Source organism: Coenobita brevimanus, chromosome 110, assembly GCF_032717465.1.
Source record: "Coenobita brevimanus isolate Jiangsu-jjx chromosome 110, ASM3271746v2, whole genome shotgun sequence".
Classification (NCBI taxonomy): Eukaryota; Metazoa; Arthropoda; class Malacostraca; order Decapoda; family Coenobitidae; genus Coenobita; species Coenobita brevimanus.
Genome location: NC_137063.1, coordinates 38,017,720 through 38,039,632, shown reverse-complemented (window position 1 = coordinate 38,039,632; position 21,913 = coordinate 38,017,720). Strand labels below are relative to the sequence as shown.

The 21,913-nt window shown below is 43.5% G+C and overlaps 1 protein-coding gene across 1 annotated transcript; it reads left to right on the top strand.

Annotated features, from left to right (window-relative positions):
- The first annotated feature begins 7,218 nt into the window (after nt 1–7,218).
- On the top strand, nt 7,219–21,226 carry LOC145417470 (m-AAA protease-interacting protein 1, mitochondrial). Its single transcript, XM_080286178.1, has 5 exons — nt 7,219–7,332; nt 11,281–11,485; nt 12,381–12,579; nt 14,576–14,732; nt 18,940–21,226. Exons 2-5 carry the CDS (start codon nt 11,354–11,356, stop codon nt 19,031–19,033), a joined length of 582 nt encoding a protein of 193 aa, XP_080142304.1. The 5' UTR covers nt 7,219–7,332; nt 11,281–11,353; the 3' UTR covers nt 19,034–21,226.
- The last annotated feature ends 687 nt before the right edge of the window (nt 21,227–21,913 follow it).

The window sequence follows — 21,913 nt, the reverse complement described above, 5'->3', positions numbered from 1 at the left end:
ACCGTCTAAATGTGACCTGGCCCGAGAGTCCATCACTTTCCTCGGCCATGTCATCTCACGCGAAGGGCTTGCCCCAGAGCCGGAAAAGCTGCGAGCAACCACAGAAATCACCCAACCTACAGACGTCAGAGGAGTCCATGCCTTCCTTGGCCTAGCTTCCTACTACAGGAGATTTGTCCGAAATTTCGCCTCCATCGCAAAACCTCCACATGACCTCTACAAAACCTCCACAGCTATCCTCATTAATTTTTCTTGGTAGTGTACTATAACATCCTTGGTATGTTTAAAAACGACTTTGAAGGGATATAATATACTCATCTAAAAAAAAAAAAAATGCAATGTCTTGCGTATGATCGGCCATAACGGACACAAACCGTGGGGAAACGTATGGCCGAGCCTCAGCATATGCAGGCGAAGTGACTGATGGGTAATTAACCAGTGGCAGAAGGAAAAGGCTCCAGTATTTCCACTTTTCTTTGAACAATACATTCGGTAGGATACTCCATCTTCTCAAGGAATACTATGTTGCACTACAAACAATAAAAAATAGCCAAAAGTGAGCCCGATAGCCCCATCTTACGGTTAATGTACAGCTTACTGTTATGCTGGTGTTTTTAATGCGATTTCTCGTCCTAAAAACACTAGCGACTGAAGCGGGGTCTTGTTAACTGATGCTTGGTTGGGGCGGGCTGGACTGAAGTGGAGGCGGCGCTGATGACAGTCAATGGTCGCGTGGAGTTTTTGAAGGAGGTCCAGCCCAAGATATCCATCATATTGATTACAAGTGGAATTGAATATGATGAATGGGTGGTTGGTGGATACTCGTTAGTGAGTGTTGGTTTGAAGGGCCCGTGTTTCCTCACGGATGGGTAGGGGGCCATCCCCCGCGTCTATGAGGTTGGCTGAAGTGGGGAGAAGGGGGCCGAAGGCAGAGGTGTGGCGGGAGTAGGAGTAGAGGCACGACCTGGCTGCTCCCGTATCTACCAGTAATCGTGCCTTGACCCCGTTCAGCCAAATCTTGTTGTAGACTGGGGGTCTGTAGCTGTGTGAGGTGGCCCCCGCCACCGAGGTGAGGTGCGGGGGCGGGCCTAAAAATCCATCTGCTGAGGTTGGGTGTGGTCGTCGTGTTCCTCGTCGTCCGGTCCTGGGTAGAGTAGTGGCGGCTCGTCGTCTTCCGGGGCGTCGTCGTCTAAGGAGGACTCTTTCTTGCGCCCCTGGTGAAAGTTTCTGCGCCTGCTTGTCTTGAGCTGCTCTCTTACGTCGTGCAGGGGGCAGGTACGACTGCAGGCCGTGAACTCCCAAGGATTCATCAGAGAAATTACCAATATGCCGGGAATCGAATTTTTCCTGTGTAAAAAAACAGGTTCTCTCTTCATCCCAAGGACGGGCGGCGAGGAGACGTCGATCGAGTTGCAGGTCCTGGTCCATGTCCCCTGAGGGATCATAGATAGAGAAGTGCTCCCTGACTGTGCTAGGGAGAATCCTCAGCAGGGCATTAAATGTGTGTATATCTCGGGCATTTGTAGTTGCCTCGGGATAAGCGGCGCTGACGAGGCGCCAAGCCTGGACGAATGTGTCGTCTACGTTACCGTCGTAGGTGAGGGCGTCAAGTTGAGAGAGAGCGACAACTCTGCCTATGGACGGCATGAAAGCCTGTCTCACAATTTGTGAGAACTGGTCCCATGTCAGTTCTGGGACGATTTTTGGTGCGACAGTGGCAAATATTTTACCCAGGTTAGGTGTAATGCTGTGTTTTTAAGGCGACTTCTCGTCGTAAAAACACTAGCTACTGAAGTGGGGTCCTCTTTCTAGACCGGATGTAAAGCACTAACAAAGGAACAGGACATAAAAACCAGGCAGTATACCTTAACACATCTATTGCCTTAATTCTAACCGTTACAATAAAACACAGAGTGATATTTGAGATACAGGGGACAGGGACACAGAGTTAATCTTCAGCACCACAAGATACAGTCACACTTAGTACACAATACAATGCACATACATTGATGTCTTGAATTATATATGTTATTATCCGTATGTCACTTTCAGGCAGGATATACACTGAGTCGACAACAAAGGGAATAAGCAAGATTGGAAGTCCGTAGGGGAAATACTACTATAAATAAGACAGGGTGCGGATCGTGACACTTGACACAGTCACTTAGTCGCGGCGACACTTACACTGTCTATCTATCTATTGCCAGACGCCTCAATCCCGTTTGGGGTGGCCACAAACAAATCGCCTCCAAGTCACCCTGTCCCCCGCCATTTCACTGCCCTGCTCCCAACTCACACCCCCCTCTCTCATATACCTCTCCACCCCATCCCTCCATCTCATCCTCGGCCTCCCCCTCCCTCTTCCCCCCTCCACCTCACTCACATACACTCTCTTCGTTAGTCTTTCACCCTCCATCCTCTCCACATGCCCAAACCACCTCAGTGTGTTCCTCATAACGCTTCCTATCACATCCACATCCACATCACAACGCTCCTTTACATCCTCATTCGTCAGCCTGTCTCTCCGTGTGACTCCACAGGCTCCTCTTAAATAACTCATTTCCACTGCTCTCACTCTTGACTTGTGTCCTTCCAACAATGTCCAAGTTTCACTTCCGTACGTTAGAGTTGGTATCACAATACTGTCATGTAGTAACTTTTTCACTTCCATGCTCACTTCCCTGTTTCTTATCACTGCTTTCAAAGAACCAGCAACCTTTCTTCCCTGCTGTACCCTTTCAAGCACTTCATCCTCCAAACCTCCATCCTTACTCATCACACTACCCAAATACTTAAACGTACTCACGTTTTCCAATTCCTCACCATCTAACCTCGCTGTACATTCACTAACTTCACCTCTCTCAAAGACCATCACTTTACTCTTTCCTGCATTCACCTTTAGGTTCCGCTTCTTACACACTCTCTCAAACTCATCCACCAAGCCTTGCAGCTCCCCTTCGTCTTCACTCAACAACACAGTATCATCTGCAAACAACAGTACAGGGAGTTTCCAAACACTATCCTCTCTCACCAGGGCCACTCCAACATCCACTACCCTACCTTGTACCTCTTTTATTACCCCATCCATGTACAGATTGAACAACCATGGAGACATGACACATCCCTGTTTCAAACCAACTTTCAAAGAGAAAAATTCACTTAGTTCACCATCCACACGCACTGCAGCCTTCGCACCATTGTACATAATCTTCACAGCATTCAACAACTTCCCATCTATTCCATATATTCTTAACACTTTCCACAATCCTTGTCTATCCACCCTGTCATATGCTTTCTCCAAATCCATGAAAGCCGCATACAACTTCTTTCTCTTCTCTAGAAACTTTTCCACTAAAGATCTAAGAATGAATATCTGATCTACACAACCTCTTCCCTTCCTAAAGCCTCCCTGTTCTTCTCCAACTAATTTCTCTCTTCTTTCTCTAACTCTGTCTATAAGTATCCTACCATACACTTTTCCTATTATACTAAGAAGACAAATGCCCCTATGATTACCACACACTTCTTTTTCCCCTTTTCCTTTGTACAAGGGAATAATTATACCTGACTTCCAATCCTCCGGGACTCTACCTTCCTCCCAGGCCAATCTGCACATCTTCCACATCCATTCTACTACTATCTCTCCCCCATGCTTCAGCATTTCACCACACACTCCATCAATTCCTGGGGCTTTCCCCGATTTAACTTTCTTCATTGCTTCCACAACTTCTATCCTACTGATTTCTTCCTGTCTTCTCGCCTCCCTCCTTCTCCCAGCCATTCCCCAGCCACTTATACTCGCATTACTTCCATCCTCTACGTTCAACAATTCCTTAAAGTGTTCTCTCCATCTGCTCACTTTTTCTCCCTTCTCCACTAGTAACCTACCATTTTTATCTTTCACTCCCCTGCTAACTTCACTTCCACCCTGTCTTACTCTTTTCACTTCTCTCCAGAACATTTTCTTACAGTCCCTCCACTTTACACTCAAATTCCTTCCAAATTCCTCATCCACTCTCTTCTTACTCTCTCTTACTAATCTTTTCACCTCTCTCTTTCTTTCCACATATAACTCTCTCTTCCGCCTCTCAACTTCTTCCACGCCCCTATTTCTCATCCATTCATTGTATGCTTTCTTCTTTTGTGCCACAGCCTGTTTCACCTCTTCAGTCCACCACGCTGTTCCTTGCACCCCCCTCCGTCTTCTCTTCCTTCCACACACCACATCACATGCTGCACATATTTCTTCTGTAAATATCTTACACACACCTTCCACGTCTCCCATCTGCTCCAATTCATATTTGCCCAATCGTTCCTCCACTTCTCTCTTATACTCTGCCTTTTTCTCATCCTCTTGTAACCTTTCCACTCTCCTTGCAACTACTCCTTCCTCTCGTCTTTCCCTTCTTCTATTCCTCCATCTTACTTGCATTCTAATTCTGGCCACCACCAAGTAGTGGTCAGAAAGTCCACTCCCCCAACCTCCATACACTCTTGCATCCTTTACACATCTTCGCATCCTTTCATCCACACACACATAATCAATCATTGCCTTCCTTTCATTCAGTTCACCACCCACCCTTCTCATCACTTGCCATGTATACCTGTGGATCATTTTATGCCTGAAGAGGGTATTGGCTATCACCAACCCCCTCCCAGCACAAATGTCCACTAACGCACTCCCATTCTCATCTATCACAGCAGGCACACCCCACTCACCAACTATTCCATCCACCTTCACATTCCCAACTTTACCATTCATATCACCAATCAAAAACACTCTCTCCTTCCTTCCAAACTTTTCCATGCACACTTCCACATTTGTCCAGAACTCTTCTCTCACTCTTGTAGCACGATCTTGCGTTGGCGCATACACACACACACAATCACCCACATTTGTATTCCAACTTTCAACTTTACCCACACAATCCTTGACCCAACTGATCCATACTGTCTTATGCTCTTCTTCCATCTTTTACTCACAACTATACATACTCCTTCCTTTGCCCTCTCATTCTCACCTACTCCTGCACATATACCCCATCCATACTCCCATTCTCTCACACACAGGCTTTTAATCTACCCGCGCTCCCTAGTCTCTATTCATTCACAGAAAGTTCTTTTATTGGGGGGACTCATATAATTACATTAATGTTCATTCTCTGTCCTGCCGGGCACTGAGTTCTTTTGTACTAATAGTAACTGTCACTGGTTCTACACTGGTCTTCACTCGGTCACTGTTCACTGTTATTTCCCCTGGTTTGTTCTCGGCACAAGGGGCGTCATTATTTACCTGTATCTCCTGGGTAATGTTCACTCCGTAACAGGGGCGTGAGGGGAGAACCCTAGGGGTACCCGGCCTGCAGAGGTCAAGGTATTACCAGCAGGGGAGTCACTGCCCGGGTCACACTCGTCGGTGAGATGCCGGGAGGCCCTTCTGTCTGGGGGCCTCGACCTGAGAGGTGGCCCTCGAGTCGGAGCCTCGTCGGTGGGGTGCAGGGAGGCCCTCCTGCCTGGGGGGAAGAGGCTGGAGAAGGACTCACGTAGCCCGTGTCCTCTCCGGTACGTCCTGAGGCCGGAGCCTTGGGTCGCCTTACCCTGGTACGTACTTTGGCTGTGGCCGTGAGCCTACTCGTCGTACGAAGAGCAATTGAAGGGTGTACGGTGCCGCTCCTTCCCCGCCACGTATAGGGACCGTCGGCGCGGTGTTGCTCCCGTAGTATGGGAAAAGCAGGAGTAGGGGGCACAGAGGCCACACTCTCTCCGGTACGTACTGAGGCTATCTTCAGGGGCTTCTCTACCCTGGTACGTGCCTCGGCCGGAGCCGGACGCCTACCCGCCTTACAAGGAGCAACTGAAGGGCGTACAGGGCCGCTCCTTCCCCGCCACGTATAGGGACCGTCGGCGCGGTGTTGCTCCCGTAGTAGGGAAAAGCTGCACGTACGATAGCAGGGGCTCTTTACCCTGGCACGTACTTTGGCCGTAGCCGGGAGCTGATCTTCCCGACGAGAAGCAACTGAAGGGCGTACAGGGCCGCTCCTTCCCCGCCACGTATAGGGACCGTCGGCGCGGTGTTGCTTCCGTAGGAGAGAACTGCAGGAGAGGGATGCACTGGGGCAACTCTCTCTCCGGGGTGTACTAAGGCCGTAGCCCTGGGTCTCTCTACCCTGGTACACTCTTTTAGGCCGTAGCCTTGGGCCTCCTGCCCTTGGGCCTCTTGCCCTAGAGGGTGTAACAATAGCCGTCAATACGGTGTTACCTGGGACTGAATCTAGTTCAGTCCCGCCTCAATTCTGACGATGGTTGTCCCGCCCGTAAGGTAGTTGACTTTCCCTGGTCACCTGGTGTTGGGGCAGTTGCGGGGAACAGGGGCTCAGGACAGTAGTGTCCCGGTGACCCTCTTGACCGGGGTCACTAACCCCACCGTTGTATCCTCCTAGGGTGGTGGAGTGGCAGCGGCCCGGTGGTGGGGTGGGGGGTGGCGAGGTGGGAGGTCCGGCGGCGGGCATTTTACTTACTTTAAAAATATGATATAACTAAACCACCAGGTGCCAAAACAAATTAGTTATTAACTAGGCGCAGAAACAGTTGATGACAAAATGTGCGACTTATGTTATCCAAAGAACATAGACCTTGATAGTTCTCCATGAAAATCAATTGTTATAGTGTTAATTAATTAGGTTTTTACCAGGACCAAAAAATAAGTAATTTTTTTCTTTTCCTGATCACTTCATGCAGTCACAGCTCTGCTGTTAACTATCTGTGTTGCATTTGTACCAGAATACCTTGAGATAATGAGTTTATTATAATATAGGTGGAATCGGCGCTCCCGTTTCGTAAAAAATTACTATGTTTAATAAATTTACAGAATGACGGGAACGGTCCAGGGTGCAAATTGTCTTGTTGTTAGCGACTACTCCCATCCAGGAGTACTTGTCTTTAAACAAGATGGCTTTTTTTTTTTTTTTTCCCTCAGTCTCTATTGTTCATTTCCAAGTTTTGACGGCGAATTGTAAAAATTTTCCGAATTGTCTGATGACGAATTGTCTTGATGGGGAATTGTCCAGGAACCTTGTGGATAATGTCAACATTGCAGCTGAGAAGAACACTTTCCTGGGGAAATTTGAGCATAGGAAGGTTAAAATGGTTCAGAACAATTACTGCTATACAGAAACTTCAGAAGCCGGAGTCAGCCGCTGTTGCACAGACTGTATTACCGGTAGGGCAGAAAATATACCTGCCTTCAACATGTTTATCTCCATTGCATTTCCCAAAAGTTCAGTTAGCAGACCTTGATGCTGGGTTCTGTGGTCATCAGAAGAGGTTTTATAGGTAAGGAGATAATATTTAGGATGACTTGTGATCCCACGAAAACATACGTGATCATAATGATAACACTGGTGAAAGTAGAAGCGGTGGACTTCCTTTTTCAGAGTCGAGATAAGTGCAGCTCTTAGATGTATCATTATCTAGTCATAGGCTGTGCATGCTTTAACAGAACATTTTTGGGCTTTTATTAATATTTTTTTGCAAGTGTTAATAAACTTGCACTGTTTCCCACTTTGGTAATCCTCAAGCAGAGCACCTCCTCTTAAGGAAAAAAAAAAGAGAAAAAAACCAGTACTTTGAGTTGATTCAGTGACTGTGTAAAGGTGTACAAAAGTGTGTTTTCAAGTGTGAAGAGGATCCATGAATAAACAAGGAAAATATAATTACATAAAGGATAGGTAAGGTTAGGTTATGATAATTATGGTTAGATTAACAAAAAATAGGGTGAATATTTCCTTTATTGCCATTTCCTATTTTTGGTGTTTTTTTTTTCTTCCATTTGATAGTTTTTTAGTTCATTTGAGTGTTTTGAGGCCTCATTTGTTGTGCAAATGAATAATAACCATAATACGACTATGACAGTAATCTGATCGTTTTGTTTCGTTTTCGTTTCGTTTCGTTTTTAAAGGCTCCAACATGCTTGCATGTGTTGGCCTTGGTCACCTAATGGCGGCTCTCCACGCTGCACGATCCATTGCAGCCTCCCTGTTCAGTCCCCCAACCCTAAGGTCACACTTAATGACCTCGTCCAATGTCTTTCTCGGTCTACCCCTCATAACCCCACCCCCAATATTAACACTTCTCACCTTCCTCACCCAATTATCATCCCCCATCCTCTCCACATGTCCAAATCACCTCAATCTACCTCTCATCACAACACCAATACACTCCAGTCCCATCCTACCTCTCAACTCTTCCATTGTAAACCCAGCCCCTCCAGGCCTCGGACGCAGGGACGCACTGCACATCCACCTAATCATTGTCATTTCTGTACGTCTGAGCTGGCGAATGTCTTCCTCCTTCACTGCCCAGGTCTCACCGCCACACAGCATTACACTCCTAACACATGCTGCATACAAAGACCCCTTAGCACGTAGGGAGAGCCCTCTGAATGTCAGGAGAGGCAAGAGCTCCCTGAACTTCCCCCAACTACCTCTCACCCTAGCCACAGAGCTAGCTCCAGCCCCACCTCCAGCACACAACATGTCTCCCAAATAACAAAACTCTTCCACACACTCAAGAGACTCACCAGCAAGTTCAATCCTTTCACGTCTGACGATCTCCACCTGCTCACCCCGGCACGCCGTACACATAAAATCAGCATTATCTCGCAGTCTACCTCTGACACCACTACATCTCTTATGCACCCACTTATCTCACACACCGCACAAGATGGAATTACTTCCCACGCCCTTGTGGCAAACTATGTAGGAGGACTGCTGGGCCTTGATAGCAGGCTGTGAAGCCTATGCCCAGAGTCGGACACATAAAAAAAATAAAAAATAAAAAATAAAACTGCACATGGCCACTCTCCCTCGTCTTTGACAGTACCGCCACCAACCCTAGATATCATCACTTTTGTTTTATCTGCATTTACCCTTAAACCCTTCTGCCCCATACCATCTCTCCACTTCCCAAACCTTTCCTCCGCCTCCCTTTCATTCTCTGCAATCAACACCAAATCATCAGCATACAACAACTCCCACTGGAGTCCGTTTCTAAAGTCACGTGAAAGGGCTTCAAGCACCATGATAAACAACATGGGACTCAAGACTGACCCCTGATGCACACCAACATTCACGGAAAACTCATCACTCAAATCTCCATTCACTCTCACCTGGGTGTGAGCACCCACATACATGGCCACAACCACCCTAACCAGCCACTCCTCCAAGCCAAGCTTTCTCATTGCCCACTTCACCACCTCTCTAGGGACTCTGTCAAAGGCCTTTTCTAAATCAACAAAAACAAAATAAAGATCCCTTCTCCTACCAATATATTTTTCCTGAAGCTGTCGAACAATGAACATGGCATCAGTGGTCCCCCTACCTGGCATAACGGAATTATTAATAATGGTGGAAGGGACTGGCCTAATCTAAGTGTTTAACTAAACCTAACCAAACCTAGCTTAACTGTACCTAATAATTTATTCTACCCTAACTTAACCTAACCCAACCCAACCCAACCCAACCCAACCCAACCCAACCCAGCCTAACGTACCCTAATCCAGCATCCAGTTGGGAAGTTGGGAAATGAAGTCCACCTTTCAGTATGTTATTCATTAATATTTGGTAATATTTGCATCCCAATAGAAATCATACAGGCATAGGCCCACATTACAGTATATGATAGCACAAATCCACTGGGTATGGTAAGATTGCCTACTGGTACTAAAGAAACGGCAATAAAGGAAATAAATACCTAAAATAGGTTAGGTTAGGCTGGGCTAGGATAAATAAGGTTGGGTTATGTTACAAGAGTTTAGGTTAGGTTTTGATAAATAAGCACTGCAAGAGTAACTTTTTTCAAATATGAAGTTGTAAGATGGTGTCTGTCTGTTTCTTCACACACCACAAGATGACATCTGTCTGTCTTTGGCGCCATTAAGGATTGTAAACAAGCCACTTTTTAACCCTCTAAAGACGGGTGTTCGCGTGTTGTCACACACTAAGGACGGGCATAGTCGACCAGATGTAAACAGACTTTTAAACCTTTTTAAAAACATAATGAGTAATGCTAGAGTAAAAAAATGAGGTATTATTGGAAAGCACTTACGTTACCTTCAGGTCTTCCATGAGGTGGCGTTGCAGACTACATGAACTTTCAGTGGACGGGTAGTGATTTTAGAAGGAGGTGTACTAAAATCACGTTTCTGTACCCCCCATGACCGCTAGCTGGAGCTTAGCACACTCTGATTTTCACATTATAATTACACTCAATCCTCGTAAATTGCGGCAGTTTGGGTCTGGACCACTGCCATGATTTATGAATTCTGTGATTTATGAATAATAACTTTTATGTGAAAAATTAATTTGGGTCTGGACTTTGGCCAACTTGCCCCTGCAGCACCCTACCTACACCTATCTAGGCACCATCAAACACAATCATACAAATTTAGGAATATTCAGTGCATGTATTAAGGGATCTCACCTTAATCCTATGACGAAATTACTTAAGTGAATGGAGTGGGGTGGTGTTGGGAAGAACTTAGAACCTCTCAGCACTTGTTCTTCCCGGACTCTTTCATCAGCTTTGAAAACTTCTCCCCGCAACACGACAAATGAGCTCCAAACATTGACTGTACGACAACTGCGGCAGCTTCTTGACGCCATACTGCTTAGAGCGCTTCATTGGGGGGTCAGGAGGGGCCATGGCAGATAGGAGGTGGGGGGAAGTTGCACAAAAATAGCAGGTAACTCTCGTACTCCACGGCGACGGTCTGTAGTGTGCGGACTGGCGGGACAAGAACAACAACAACATGGCGGCATTAGTATGCACCTTTGCCACCAGGGATGTGTGGTGATTGGTTTTTGGGTCGCGATTTTCAATTTGAATGGCTCGGTTTACGATTCTCCTCGGAAAAGGCCTACTTGGGTGCCTAAGTCCGCGATTTTCATGACTTAACAGTGAGTTAAGGGTGCTGGCAGTCTGACAGCCACTTAGCCATGATTTATGAATCTGTGATAACACGATTTACGAGGATTGACTACACACTGTATAGGTGGCCTATACTGTACTATACCGGTATATCTATCTGTCTATCTGTATATGTATGTACTGTATGTATGTATACTGTACAGTATTATGTAAATCAGTTCATACAGTTTATTGTTCTCTGATTAAACATGCTATCATCTTTTTCATATGATTTTATGAAAACTTCAATTTAGTTAACTCACTGCACTTCTGTAGCATCAAGATTTATCCTGTCACATATTCATTTACTGCAAGGTCTGGGAGATCCACTAGGAATGTCGAGCAGAACCAGGATCAACCTCAACCACAGAAGCCTACTCCACAGTTAATGGACTTCCCGTGGGTGATTTGGCCAAGCTTGTGGCACACTATCCGCAACTGGATACTTTCCAATCTCCTGATTTATCGTTATCTTGATCAGGAGTTTTCTCTTTCTTCCTTTAGAACTGGAGCAATTCAGGTTAGTGATTTACACAGGCTGCTTTTACATTTATTATACCCAAGTTTTTATTAATGCCACTCAGGGATGAGTGAGGCTGGTCACTCTCACCTTAAATGTCAGGACCAACTGCCTAGCCCCGGGCTCCTACGCTCCTCATGGGGCAATGTAGGATTGGATGATGGTAATGTATTAATTTGAGTCTGATGAACTATGGCACTATTAACATGATTGGGGCCAAAATTGAAAATAGCTACAGCACTGTTAGGAGGAATATACATTAAGAAGATGTCATGATACTGAGTGGTATGGTAGATCTCTATTGTCACAAAGGGATTGAACTCTGTGTTGATTTTAGAGAATACTTGCCTATGGAGAGTGATAGTAAAGTGATGTGGACAAGTGACTGAGATGGCTTAGGCATGTGAGAGTAACTGGATGAATCACTGCAGACACCTGAACATGGAATTGACAGTTCCTGCTTGGAGACCAAAGCTGGGATAAGGTCCAGAGAAGGTGCCTCAGAGTTAGGGGGCTTGACTAGAATGCTTCAGGGGATCATGCAGCTTGGAAAAATGCCATTAGGTAAAAAAAAAAACGAAAGAAAGAAAGAAGAAAAAAAACAAAAAAACTGACCTATGCAATTGTTGAAACTTGGCATATAGAATCAATTTATCATACATTTTATGAGAAGCTTTACTATATTTTGTATTGCAGTGCCTGGTTTTTATAGGTGTGCATGTGGAAAACCTCATTTTTGGCCTTGTTGATGACAGTGACTGAGTAGGACTCTCTGCTATTATTAGTTGTTTTCATGTTGCAGTGTATAAAGAGGCATATGTAAACCTGTTCTGTTATTATTGATTGATTTCATGTTATATAAAGAGGCATATATAAATGTGTTTCTGTCCCATAGGCATTGGTTCATGTTTCGCAAGAGCTGTCAAAAGGAAATTTTGATGCACTGGAGGGCTTGTTCACTAAACCCACCCTTGAGGAGGTTCGGAAAAATTTCAGCCGCTTCAGTTTGAAGCAAAGGTTGGATTTGGCTGTTCAGGAGGATGACATCTTCCTATCCTTCCCTTACCAGATTGGTATTATATTTACAAATGAAGGTGAGTGATACAGATTTTGTGCCAAGGGAAGACTGACATAAATTTCTGATAAAGGAGTTTATTTATAAGATACTTTTAGTACCTGTAAGTACAGTACTACTTATATTACTTAGTAAATGTGTAGTGAGAAGAATTCCTCATTTTTGTGATAAGGCACACAGCATCATGATGTGTTAAAAGAAATGAGAACTAAAGGTGTAAAGGAACAGAAAGTGAAGATTATATTGGCTCCCTGGTGGCCATCTCCATGAAGATTGTGATATGAAGAGAGGACTAAGCATGGAGGCTAGAGGAGGACTGCAGGAAGGTTTGTTTGTGCCCACAATAGTAGTAGTAGAGGTAAAGGTGTAAAGGAACAGGAAGTGGAGATTAGATTAGCCCTGTGGTGGCTGTCTCTATGAAGATTTTGATATGAAGAGAGGGCTAAGCATGGAGACTACATGAAGACTGCAGGGAGGTTTGTATGTGCCCATAGTAGTAGTAGTAGAGCAACCCCAGTCTCTTTGGATGAGCAGTCCCATCAACTGCAGGCAAACAATCACCCCTGCAAAGCTGTCCTGGGCAGTGAACTGATGTTCCCTTGTTGCGGACAGCACCTGGCTGCAGTGAGGTGTGGGGAAGAGTGTAGAAGTTTGGTTCCTGGATGGACACTGCATTTGTGTCTCCAATCATTTATGAGGCACACCATAGTAGACTCCACATCACCCCATTATATGGTCATGTGGTTATCACCCAACATTGTAAATGGCGCTGGTCAGCTTGCCCCTCATTGTAGAATCACATAAGGAAGAAGTAGGCCACTGCCGTACATGAAGTGAGTGGATGATGGTCATCACTACCTACCATCATATACCTATTGTAATGTATGGCAATGAGATTGCTGTGGCATGAATGTGAAGAACAATGGAAATGGGATTGTTGAGGAATATCTGAGATTTCCAAAGGATAACACCAGTAAATGTTTTGCATAGAATACAGTAGCCCACTTTAGATTCTGTGTAATGAAATCTCTGTTTATGGTTTTGGAGGGCTGATATATTTTTCTAAGTAAGTGAATAGGATAATACCTTCATTAAATGGCACTGCTTTGGTATTACTAGGGAGGGGTGTATGTACCTTTTATCACTAAGCTTGTGATCATTTGTGGCTGTTGGAATTAAAGTAGTGTATGTACAAAAAAAATTAAAGTATGTTTAAGACCCATCCATCCATCCATCCATCCATCCATCATCCAGTCCTACATTGCCCCAAGAGGAGTGTAGGAGCCTGGGGCTAGGCAAGTTGGTCCTGACTTTTAAGATCAGAGTGACCAGCCTCACTCATCCCTGAGTGGCATTACATGAGCAATACACCCCAACCATCCCTTGGATATAAACCTTCACCGGCTCAATCCGATTGGAGTGCCGTAATTACCCACTAAACCACCCGGAGCCATAATTTGGTTATATGGTTACCACCCAGTGTAGTAAATGGTTTCCTGGTGTACAGGAAACCATTTGGCATGTCACTTAGTGTAGAGTCACCCACAGACAGAAGGAAGAGGAAAGAATGAAGGAAATGTAGATACTGTAGAAGAGGCAGTGTAAAGTCACCTGTAGGCAGAAGGACGAGGAAAGAATGAAGTAAAGAACGACAGAAGAGGAAGGAAAGAAAGAAGTAGTAAAGGAAAGGACAGACACCCGAGAGCAGCGCTACATTGAGTGAGTGGATGCTGAGTGCCCCCATCTACCACTCGATAAAACTGTTTATGTCAGCTGTAACTTCAATGTAATGTGCTTGTAGCTGAGTTCCTTGCATAAGATTGATAATTATGTGGCTTACTGCTAAGCTTGTAGGCACACATAAATTTAGTGGTAGTTCCTCTCAGGATGTGTGTATCCTAATGCACAGATAGCTTATACTGTATTTTGTAGCATGCCATTTGCGATATTCTGCTTCACTTCTGCAAGTACAGTAATGTACATGAAATTGGATCACAAATTTAATGTTTTTGCAGGTAGCAAGAATGAACGTATCTTTGTGGAGATAACTATGTGCTATCACATTTTTCGAGGGTTCCAGGACTACCTCAAGAGTAAGGCTGAGGGCACTGGGAGTGGTGCCTTCAAGACAGTGTATGAAAACCATGATCGTATCTCCATTGCAAACTACAGGTTAGGGACATTTTTTTATCACAATATAATGTATATTAAGATTGTGTTTCAAGATGTGGTATTATGAACTGTTTAGCTTTTGCTGTGTTGTACATGCATATGCATTCACACTTGGAATCATTCTTGTTAAGATCCCATCAAACTCATTCATTGGCTTATTATAGGTAACAATTGCTTCCTTGTAGGAGAATTACAGTTTTATAAAAGATTTGTTTCTCTCTCCATCCGTTCATCAGTCAATAATATGTTGCTCCATCAGTAGTGCAGGGGACTGGAGTCATGCTTTTCGTGTGAGGAGACCAAACACTTTCCCCAAAGCGGAATCATATGAGAGTCAGATCGAATCATCTTTAGGATTTTAACCTTTTTATACCACTGTCATTTGGATTGACTTAAACTAGTGGACCACCTGGCATCCATTTATTGGTTGTGTAGTTACCACCCAACACAGTTAATGATTTTGTAGAGTGCAGGGAATTATTTAGTGCATCACTCAGTGTAATCACCAGAAAGTAACACAGTCATGTGAGTGGATGATGGATACCTTCACATACCAATGAATGATATACAGTTACAGTTTGTTTCAATATCATCATCATCATCATCATCATCATCAGCTGTTTGAGTGTCCACTGCAGGACCAGCCTATCCCAACCGAAGTGAGGACGATACAGCCTATGTATTTCTACCATGTGGCTTAGGCTGTCTGGTAGAGATTGTATGTAGGGTGAGAAGTGCTTGTAAGTGTGACTGTAATGTTGGAGTGGCTCTGGATGTGTTTGTAGTCTGTGAACCAAGTGTAATTGACTCACACAAGCTGACTGGGTGCAACCATACTTTATAGTATGTGACACTGGTTCAACCACAGCACCCCTCATCCCCTTATATCCGCCAATGCAGTATGTGGCTGGAAGAACACTCCCAAATTTATTGCCCTGGCAGGGTGTGAACGCTCGTTCTCCCATGCACGAAAACGCACACACTACCACTGTACCACAGTGGCTTCACAGTTTGTATATTACCCTTTAATTTGTGTGTAGTTCAGGTTGTTTATATAATGTAAAATCTCTTTGTATACTCTACTCATATTATTTATAGCTTGCTGTGAATAGATCGTGACATGAAATAATTTATTCTTGACTGATGTTCTTTATTGTTACTGTATGTGGATGCTGTTACAGGTTCTCCATCTTTTAAAATTTGCAGGTTTAGAATGTCTTTTTTTTTTTTTTTTTTTTTTTTATGGTTCTTTGAAATTATTGTCAGACTTTTGAATGTCTTTGAAGTCAGTAGTCTAAATTAGTAATTTAGGTAGTACCCTTTGAAGAACTTTTTTTTAATTGGTTTATTGGTTTATAAAGGTTCCAATATGCTTGCATGCATCAGCTGTGGTCGCTCATGGGTGGTTCTTGGTGCTGCTCGATCTCTAGAATTTTCCCTGTTCAGTCCCTTATGCCTGAGATCACACTCTGTGACCTTGTCCCATTTTTTTTTATTTTTTTTTTTTATTTTATTTTTTTTTATCTACCTGCCTCTCACAACCCTACCCTCAGCATTCACACCTTTCACCCTCTGCACCAAGTTATCATCCTCCATCCTCTCTACTTGCCCAAGTTGTTTCAGTCTACCCCTTCTTATTGCACTGATATATTCTCAGCACTGATACATTCAAGTCCCAGTCTACCTTTCAGTTCCTCTTTCTCAATCCTAACCCCTCCAGGCCTGTCATTCGAGGATGCACTGCACATCCATTTAATCATTATCATCTCTGCATTTTAGCCAATGAATATCCTCTTCTTCTTCTGCCTAGGTCTCACTACTACCAGCATTACACTCCTAACATACTGCATTCAAAGACCCCTTAGCATGGAGGGAGAGTCCTTTCAATGTCAGGTGAGGCAACAACTCCCTAAACTTCTTTCAACCACTCCTCATTTAGCCACAGAACTAGCTCCATCCCAACCTCCAGCATATAACATGTCCCCCAGATAACAAGAACTCCATACATTCAAGTGACTCCAGCAGGATCAATCCTTTCCTGCCTCTCAGTCTCAGCATGCTGTCCCTTACACACTGCATGCATGAAATCTGCATTATTTTGCAGCTTGCCCCTGATACCACTGCATCTCATAATGTACCCACTAATCACAAACACTGAACAAGATGGAGTTACTGTACCTCCCACTCCCTTGTGGTAAACTGTACTGGGCCATATTCCCTCTGCTTTGACGATGCCACCACCATCCCTAGATATCATCACTTTTGTTTTATTTGCACATACTCTCTGATCATTGTACCCCATTCCATCTCTCCACTTCCTGAAACTTTGCTCTGCCTCCCTTTTATTCTTTGTGATGAACACCAAGTCTTCAGCTTAGAACACCTCCTGTGGAAGTCCAGTTCTGAAGTCATGTGAGAGAGTTTCAAGCACCATGATAAACAATAAGGATCTTAAAACTGATGTCTGATGCATGCCAGCATTCACAGAAAACTCATCTTTCAAACCTGCGTTTACCCTCACCTGGATGCAAGCACCCTCGTATATTGCCATAACTGCTATAACGAGCCACACTTTGATCCCAGCTTTCTCATTCCCCATTTCATAACCATTCTAGGAGCTCTGTCAAAGATCATCTCCAGATCAGCAAAAACAAAGTATAGCTCTCTCTCTTTTTTTTCCCTGTGTATTTTCCTGAAGCTGTTGGACAGTGAATATTGGATCAGTTGTCCCTTTGCCTGGCATAAATAAGCCCAGGCTTCATCTCATATCCTTCCTTGTTGTACCATCCGGTACTCTCTCCTTTACCTTCAGTAATTTATCCAAAAGTTTTATACCACAAAAATTTTCTCTTTTCAGGACAACAGCCTTCCCCTTATATACATTAATGGTCACATTCTTCATCCAACCATGTGGAACAATGCACTCATTTATGATCAGATTTATCAAATCAGTAATGAAACCCACTCATGTACCTCCTAAGGCTGTCAGCATCTTGACAATCAATCCAGACACACTCACTGCCTTCCCCAACTGCTTCCTGCTGATTGCCCTGCTCATGGTATCAACATCAATCAAAGGCCAAGGGCCAAACACTGTATACATCTACTCCAAACCTTCCATGTTCCAGTCAAGCTCATCATTCATCAACCAATTACAGTATAATGCTTTCTCCAGGCGTCCTTAATATTCTCACTAACCACCACCACCCTTCCTTCATCATTCTTCACTCAGTGCTCACCTGTGATATCCCTGTTTTCTCTCTTCATCTGTTTTGCCACCTTAAACACCACATTGTTCCTTTAGACACTATTAAGTCTATCCAGTAAAAGTCTCAGGCTCAGATTTGGCCATGTATTCCTCCTATTTTACCCTATGTCTGGCAGCCAAGTATTCTTTTCCTTTACCACCTCTTTTCCGTTCCTTGAAAAGTCCTCTCTTCTCTTTAACTGTTGCATCTACACCTCATCCCAGCATCATGATAACTTATGTTGTGGTAGGTCCCTTGTCCATCCACACACATGAAATCAGTGACTCTCAAGAGATTGTTCATGAGAGCTCTCTACTGCTCATTACCAGTTCTGTCTACTGCTTTCTGTTTAGCCACCATTCTACTCATATCACTGTAGAAGGCATGTCTTGCTGTTTGATTTTTTAATTTCCATATTTTCCTTCTGGGTGCATAGGTCTTTTTCTTCAATACATAGTACTTTAGTGTCACATACCAGTATCTTCAGACTTTGCACAGGTGATGGGTATGTGGAACTGAGGAAATGGTTCAGTTTTGGTGAAAATCCACCAAGGTTAAGGGTGGGAGCGGAAATCCACCAGGGGCAAGGTTGGGAGTGGAAATCCACCATGGGTAAGGGTGGGAGTGGAAATCCACCAGGGGTAAGGGTGGGAGTGGAAATCCACCAGGGGTAAGGGTGGGAGTGGAAATCCACGAGGGATAAGGGTGGCAGTGGAAATCCACCAGGGGTAAGGGTGGGAGTGGAAATCCACCAGGGGTATGGGTGGCAGTGGAAATCCTCCAGGGGTATGGGTGGGAGTTGGGGGTCTCAAATTTGGGGCGCAGGTGGGGTGTTGTGGCCTTGGTTCACATTGCTTTAGTTATTATTATTGTTGTTTATTTTTTGGCCACCCCTTATGTGATTAAGGCATCTGGCAATATGTAGATTTTTTTTTTAAGTATTGTACTATCATTTTCAGATTCATTCGAGAGTTCACAAAGGGTGTGGAAGATGACTGGACCATCACACTAGCCAACCACTTCAAACCTGGAGATATGGGGCAAAATCGATGAAGTATGGAGCTCCCTCTTCCCTTTATCCTCCCTCTCCACATACCAGTCCATATTGCCTTCATGACTTGCTGATTGTGGCTCCCTTTTCACTCTCTCCTATACCTCACACATATTCACATTTCTTTCATGACGTACTGAATAGGCAATCAGCTTTGTACATTTTAAAAAGTGACTGTCATTCATACCTCTTCCTTTCGATACTCCCATTCTGCATAGTTATTCATACAGTTTTCTTGACCCATACTGAATAGGCAGTTGGATGTAAACTCTTTGGAAATTATGGAAATTCTTGCAGTAATCAACAGTGATACTGACAGTTTTTTGCTTGTGTATAAAATTTATTAACAATTATCTTAGTGTATGGGGCTGTGGTATGTGCCTGTTTTCCGTTTTGTGCAGTAAAAATACTCACATCAAAGTGATTGATATTTTTGTATTGGGCTCAGGATGCAGATGCTGAGCTGAGTAGGCAGGTAGCTAGAAAACATAAGAATATTCACAAAGAATGAACACATAGGTTTGTTGAAAGGAAGCACTTTTGCAGTTGTTTTCTAAAGCAAAATTTACTGTGGTGTTTAGATGTTAATGATGATTTTTAGGTATATTTTTAAATTGTGTGACATGATAATGAATTTCTTATGTTCACCATTTGTCATTTTGAGTATGTTTAACCTCTTAAATCCAAGAGGTTCTTAACTCCCTTTGGCACTAGATAGAGGGCTGGGAGGAATTAACCAAGAACGTTTTTTTGGGGGGAAGGGGATTGTGTACTGGGAGGGGTGGCAAGCCCTCACCTCTGTACAAGCTGTCTGGGTATGAAAACTCGTGAAACATGTAAGCAAGCGGGTTAAGCTGAATATAACTGTTTGACAGTAGCCAGCATAAAGAATAAATACACTCATAATGGAGGTATTAATTGAGATGTTTACTAATCTTGAGTATGAGCTCTTTCCTGTCGCTTTTTTATGTAAACAGTGTCCCTGGTTTCCCCGGTAGTTTCTCAGGAAGGCATCCCAACAGTTCTGGCCTGAGCCTGCTGAGCTTTACCTCAGCCAAACACGTGTTTGAGACATGATCTTTGGTGAAATTAGTCTCTTTTCCCAGGCAGACCTGATTCCAGGGGCTAGTGTGATAGTCCCTTCACTCATATACACTCTCCAAGCCAATGTGCCATACACAAAAATAAACTGGTAAGGAAGAGGTGCTAGGGAGCTTCCTAAGCTGACAAGAATATGGGCCTTGATCTCCAGTCATAAGAAAAGTTGGTTCTGTGTACAGTTGTGGATGGTATTCTTTTGCTTTTTAGTTGAGAAATAATGAACTTACATAATATTTGAATAATATGCTGGGCTCTGAAGATTGCATCATTGGGTTTTGAAAGTCTGTGCTCACTGTTTTATAAATTGTAATGGAGCAGTTCATTATTTATGTCGACAACTGTACAGTCTCCCCTGGTCTTGTTTTGTAAGAGGTACAAGGTTACCTTCAACACAAGGTTTGGGTGATGGGGTTGTCACATTCATACGTCAGTACAAAGAAGGAAACTCTAACCTCACTCCTTCGTCATTTAGTTGCCATTTACAGTGAGGGACAAAAGCATGCCTATTATTCCACTACATAGTACCTCCCACTTAAAGCATTGTCATCCCTTTCCTCCCTGATATCATATCAAAGAGCATCATTTGTGGGCAGAGGTATTGACCATGCCTTTCTTATCTTTTGAAGCATTAGCCTGTAGAGGAAAGTGAGAAGTAGAGGAGGTGAAATATTGGGCAAACTATTCCCTTTGACTAGGCAATACACACAGAATCTGTATTCCTTTCAGTATAATGATGTCTTTATTTTATTTAACGATTTTCATTTATTTTATTTGGCTTTGGGAAAACCTCACAAAGTGCAGGGGATAAAGTAGATTTTTCACTTTCTCCATGTATGTGAAATGTCCTACCAAATTTTTAAAAATAAAAATTGCTGTGGAGTAACCAGAATAAAGTAGAAAGGTGGACATCTTAGTAAAGGGATTAGTTGATCAGGACAGACAACTAATTCCTTGTTTTGTGTGTAATTATATTTCCTTTTTTGTTTATAGTATAGTATAATGGCTGCTAACTTATGACAATAGTACAATTTTAAATTTTCAGCATGATATTTGTAATTGTATACCTGTACCATATAGTTGAGGGAATAAAAGTGATACAGATTTCCATCTCATATATCTTTGTATATGCTCCAGGTAAAATAATCCATCAGTATGTGCTAAATATTACCTTTTAACTGTGAAACTGTTTTAGCTTCAGGTGATCAGTGAGTTAAAAATTTTGCTTGGGGACTTTTTTTTTTTTTTTTCCCCTGTGTATAAAGATAAATCAGTAAAAACCTCTTTGATCATGGTTATTTGATCTGCAAAACTATTGCAGTAATGAGAAGCTACAATGGTCAATTAACATAGCATAAAGGAAGTAATTGGTTTAAGTTCCTAAGTATTCACTCACTTTTTTGCCTATATTCTGAATATTGATCTTCCCAAGCAATCTTTATTTGTGATGTTTACACCTGTTCTGTTGGTGGTAGGTTAGGGCTTCCATCATCCACACACTGTAGTGCTGCCTACTTCTTTAATGTCTGTCATTCATTTTCTGAGTCTGTCCGCTCTTCCTATTTCTGCCATCCTTCCTGTCACTATATATTTTTCCTCTTTCCACTTTAGGTGTCTCTACATTTGAGTGACAAGCCAAATGATTTCCTGTATCTCAGAAAGCCATTTTCAGCACTGGGTGGCAACCATGTAGCCAAATAAAAGGGGGTCATGGAGCCTACCATGGTGCCTCTGTTAACCGGATGGAGGGATGCAAATGCAACATCCACCCAGGAACCAAACCT

What these genes read in the sequence shown, in the direction of transcription:
- LOC145417470 (XM_080286178.1), top strand. Translation starts at nt 11,354, where the DNA reads ATGGACTTCCCGTGGGTGATTTGGCCAAGCTTGTGGCACACTATCCGC. An exon ending in TATTATATTTACAAATGAAG is followed by an intron (nt 12,580 to 14,575) that starts GTGAGTGATACA and finishes ATGTTTTTGCAG; the next exon opens with GTAGCAAGAATGAACGTATC. An exon ending in ATCTCCATTGCAAACTACAG is followed by an intron (nt 14,733 to 18,939) that starts GTTAGGGACATT and finishes TATCATTTTCAG; the next exon opens with ATTCATTCGAGAGTTCACAA.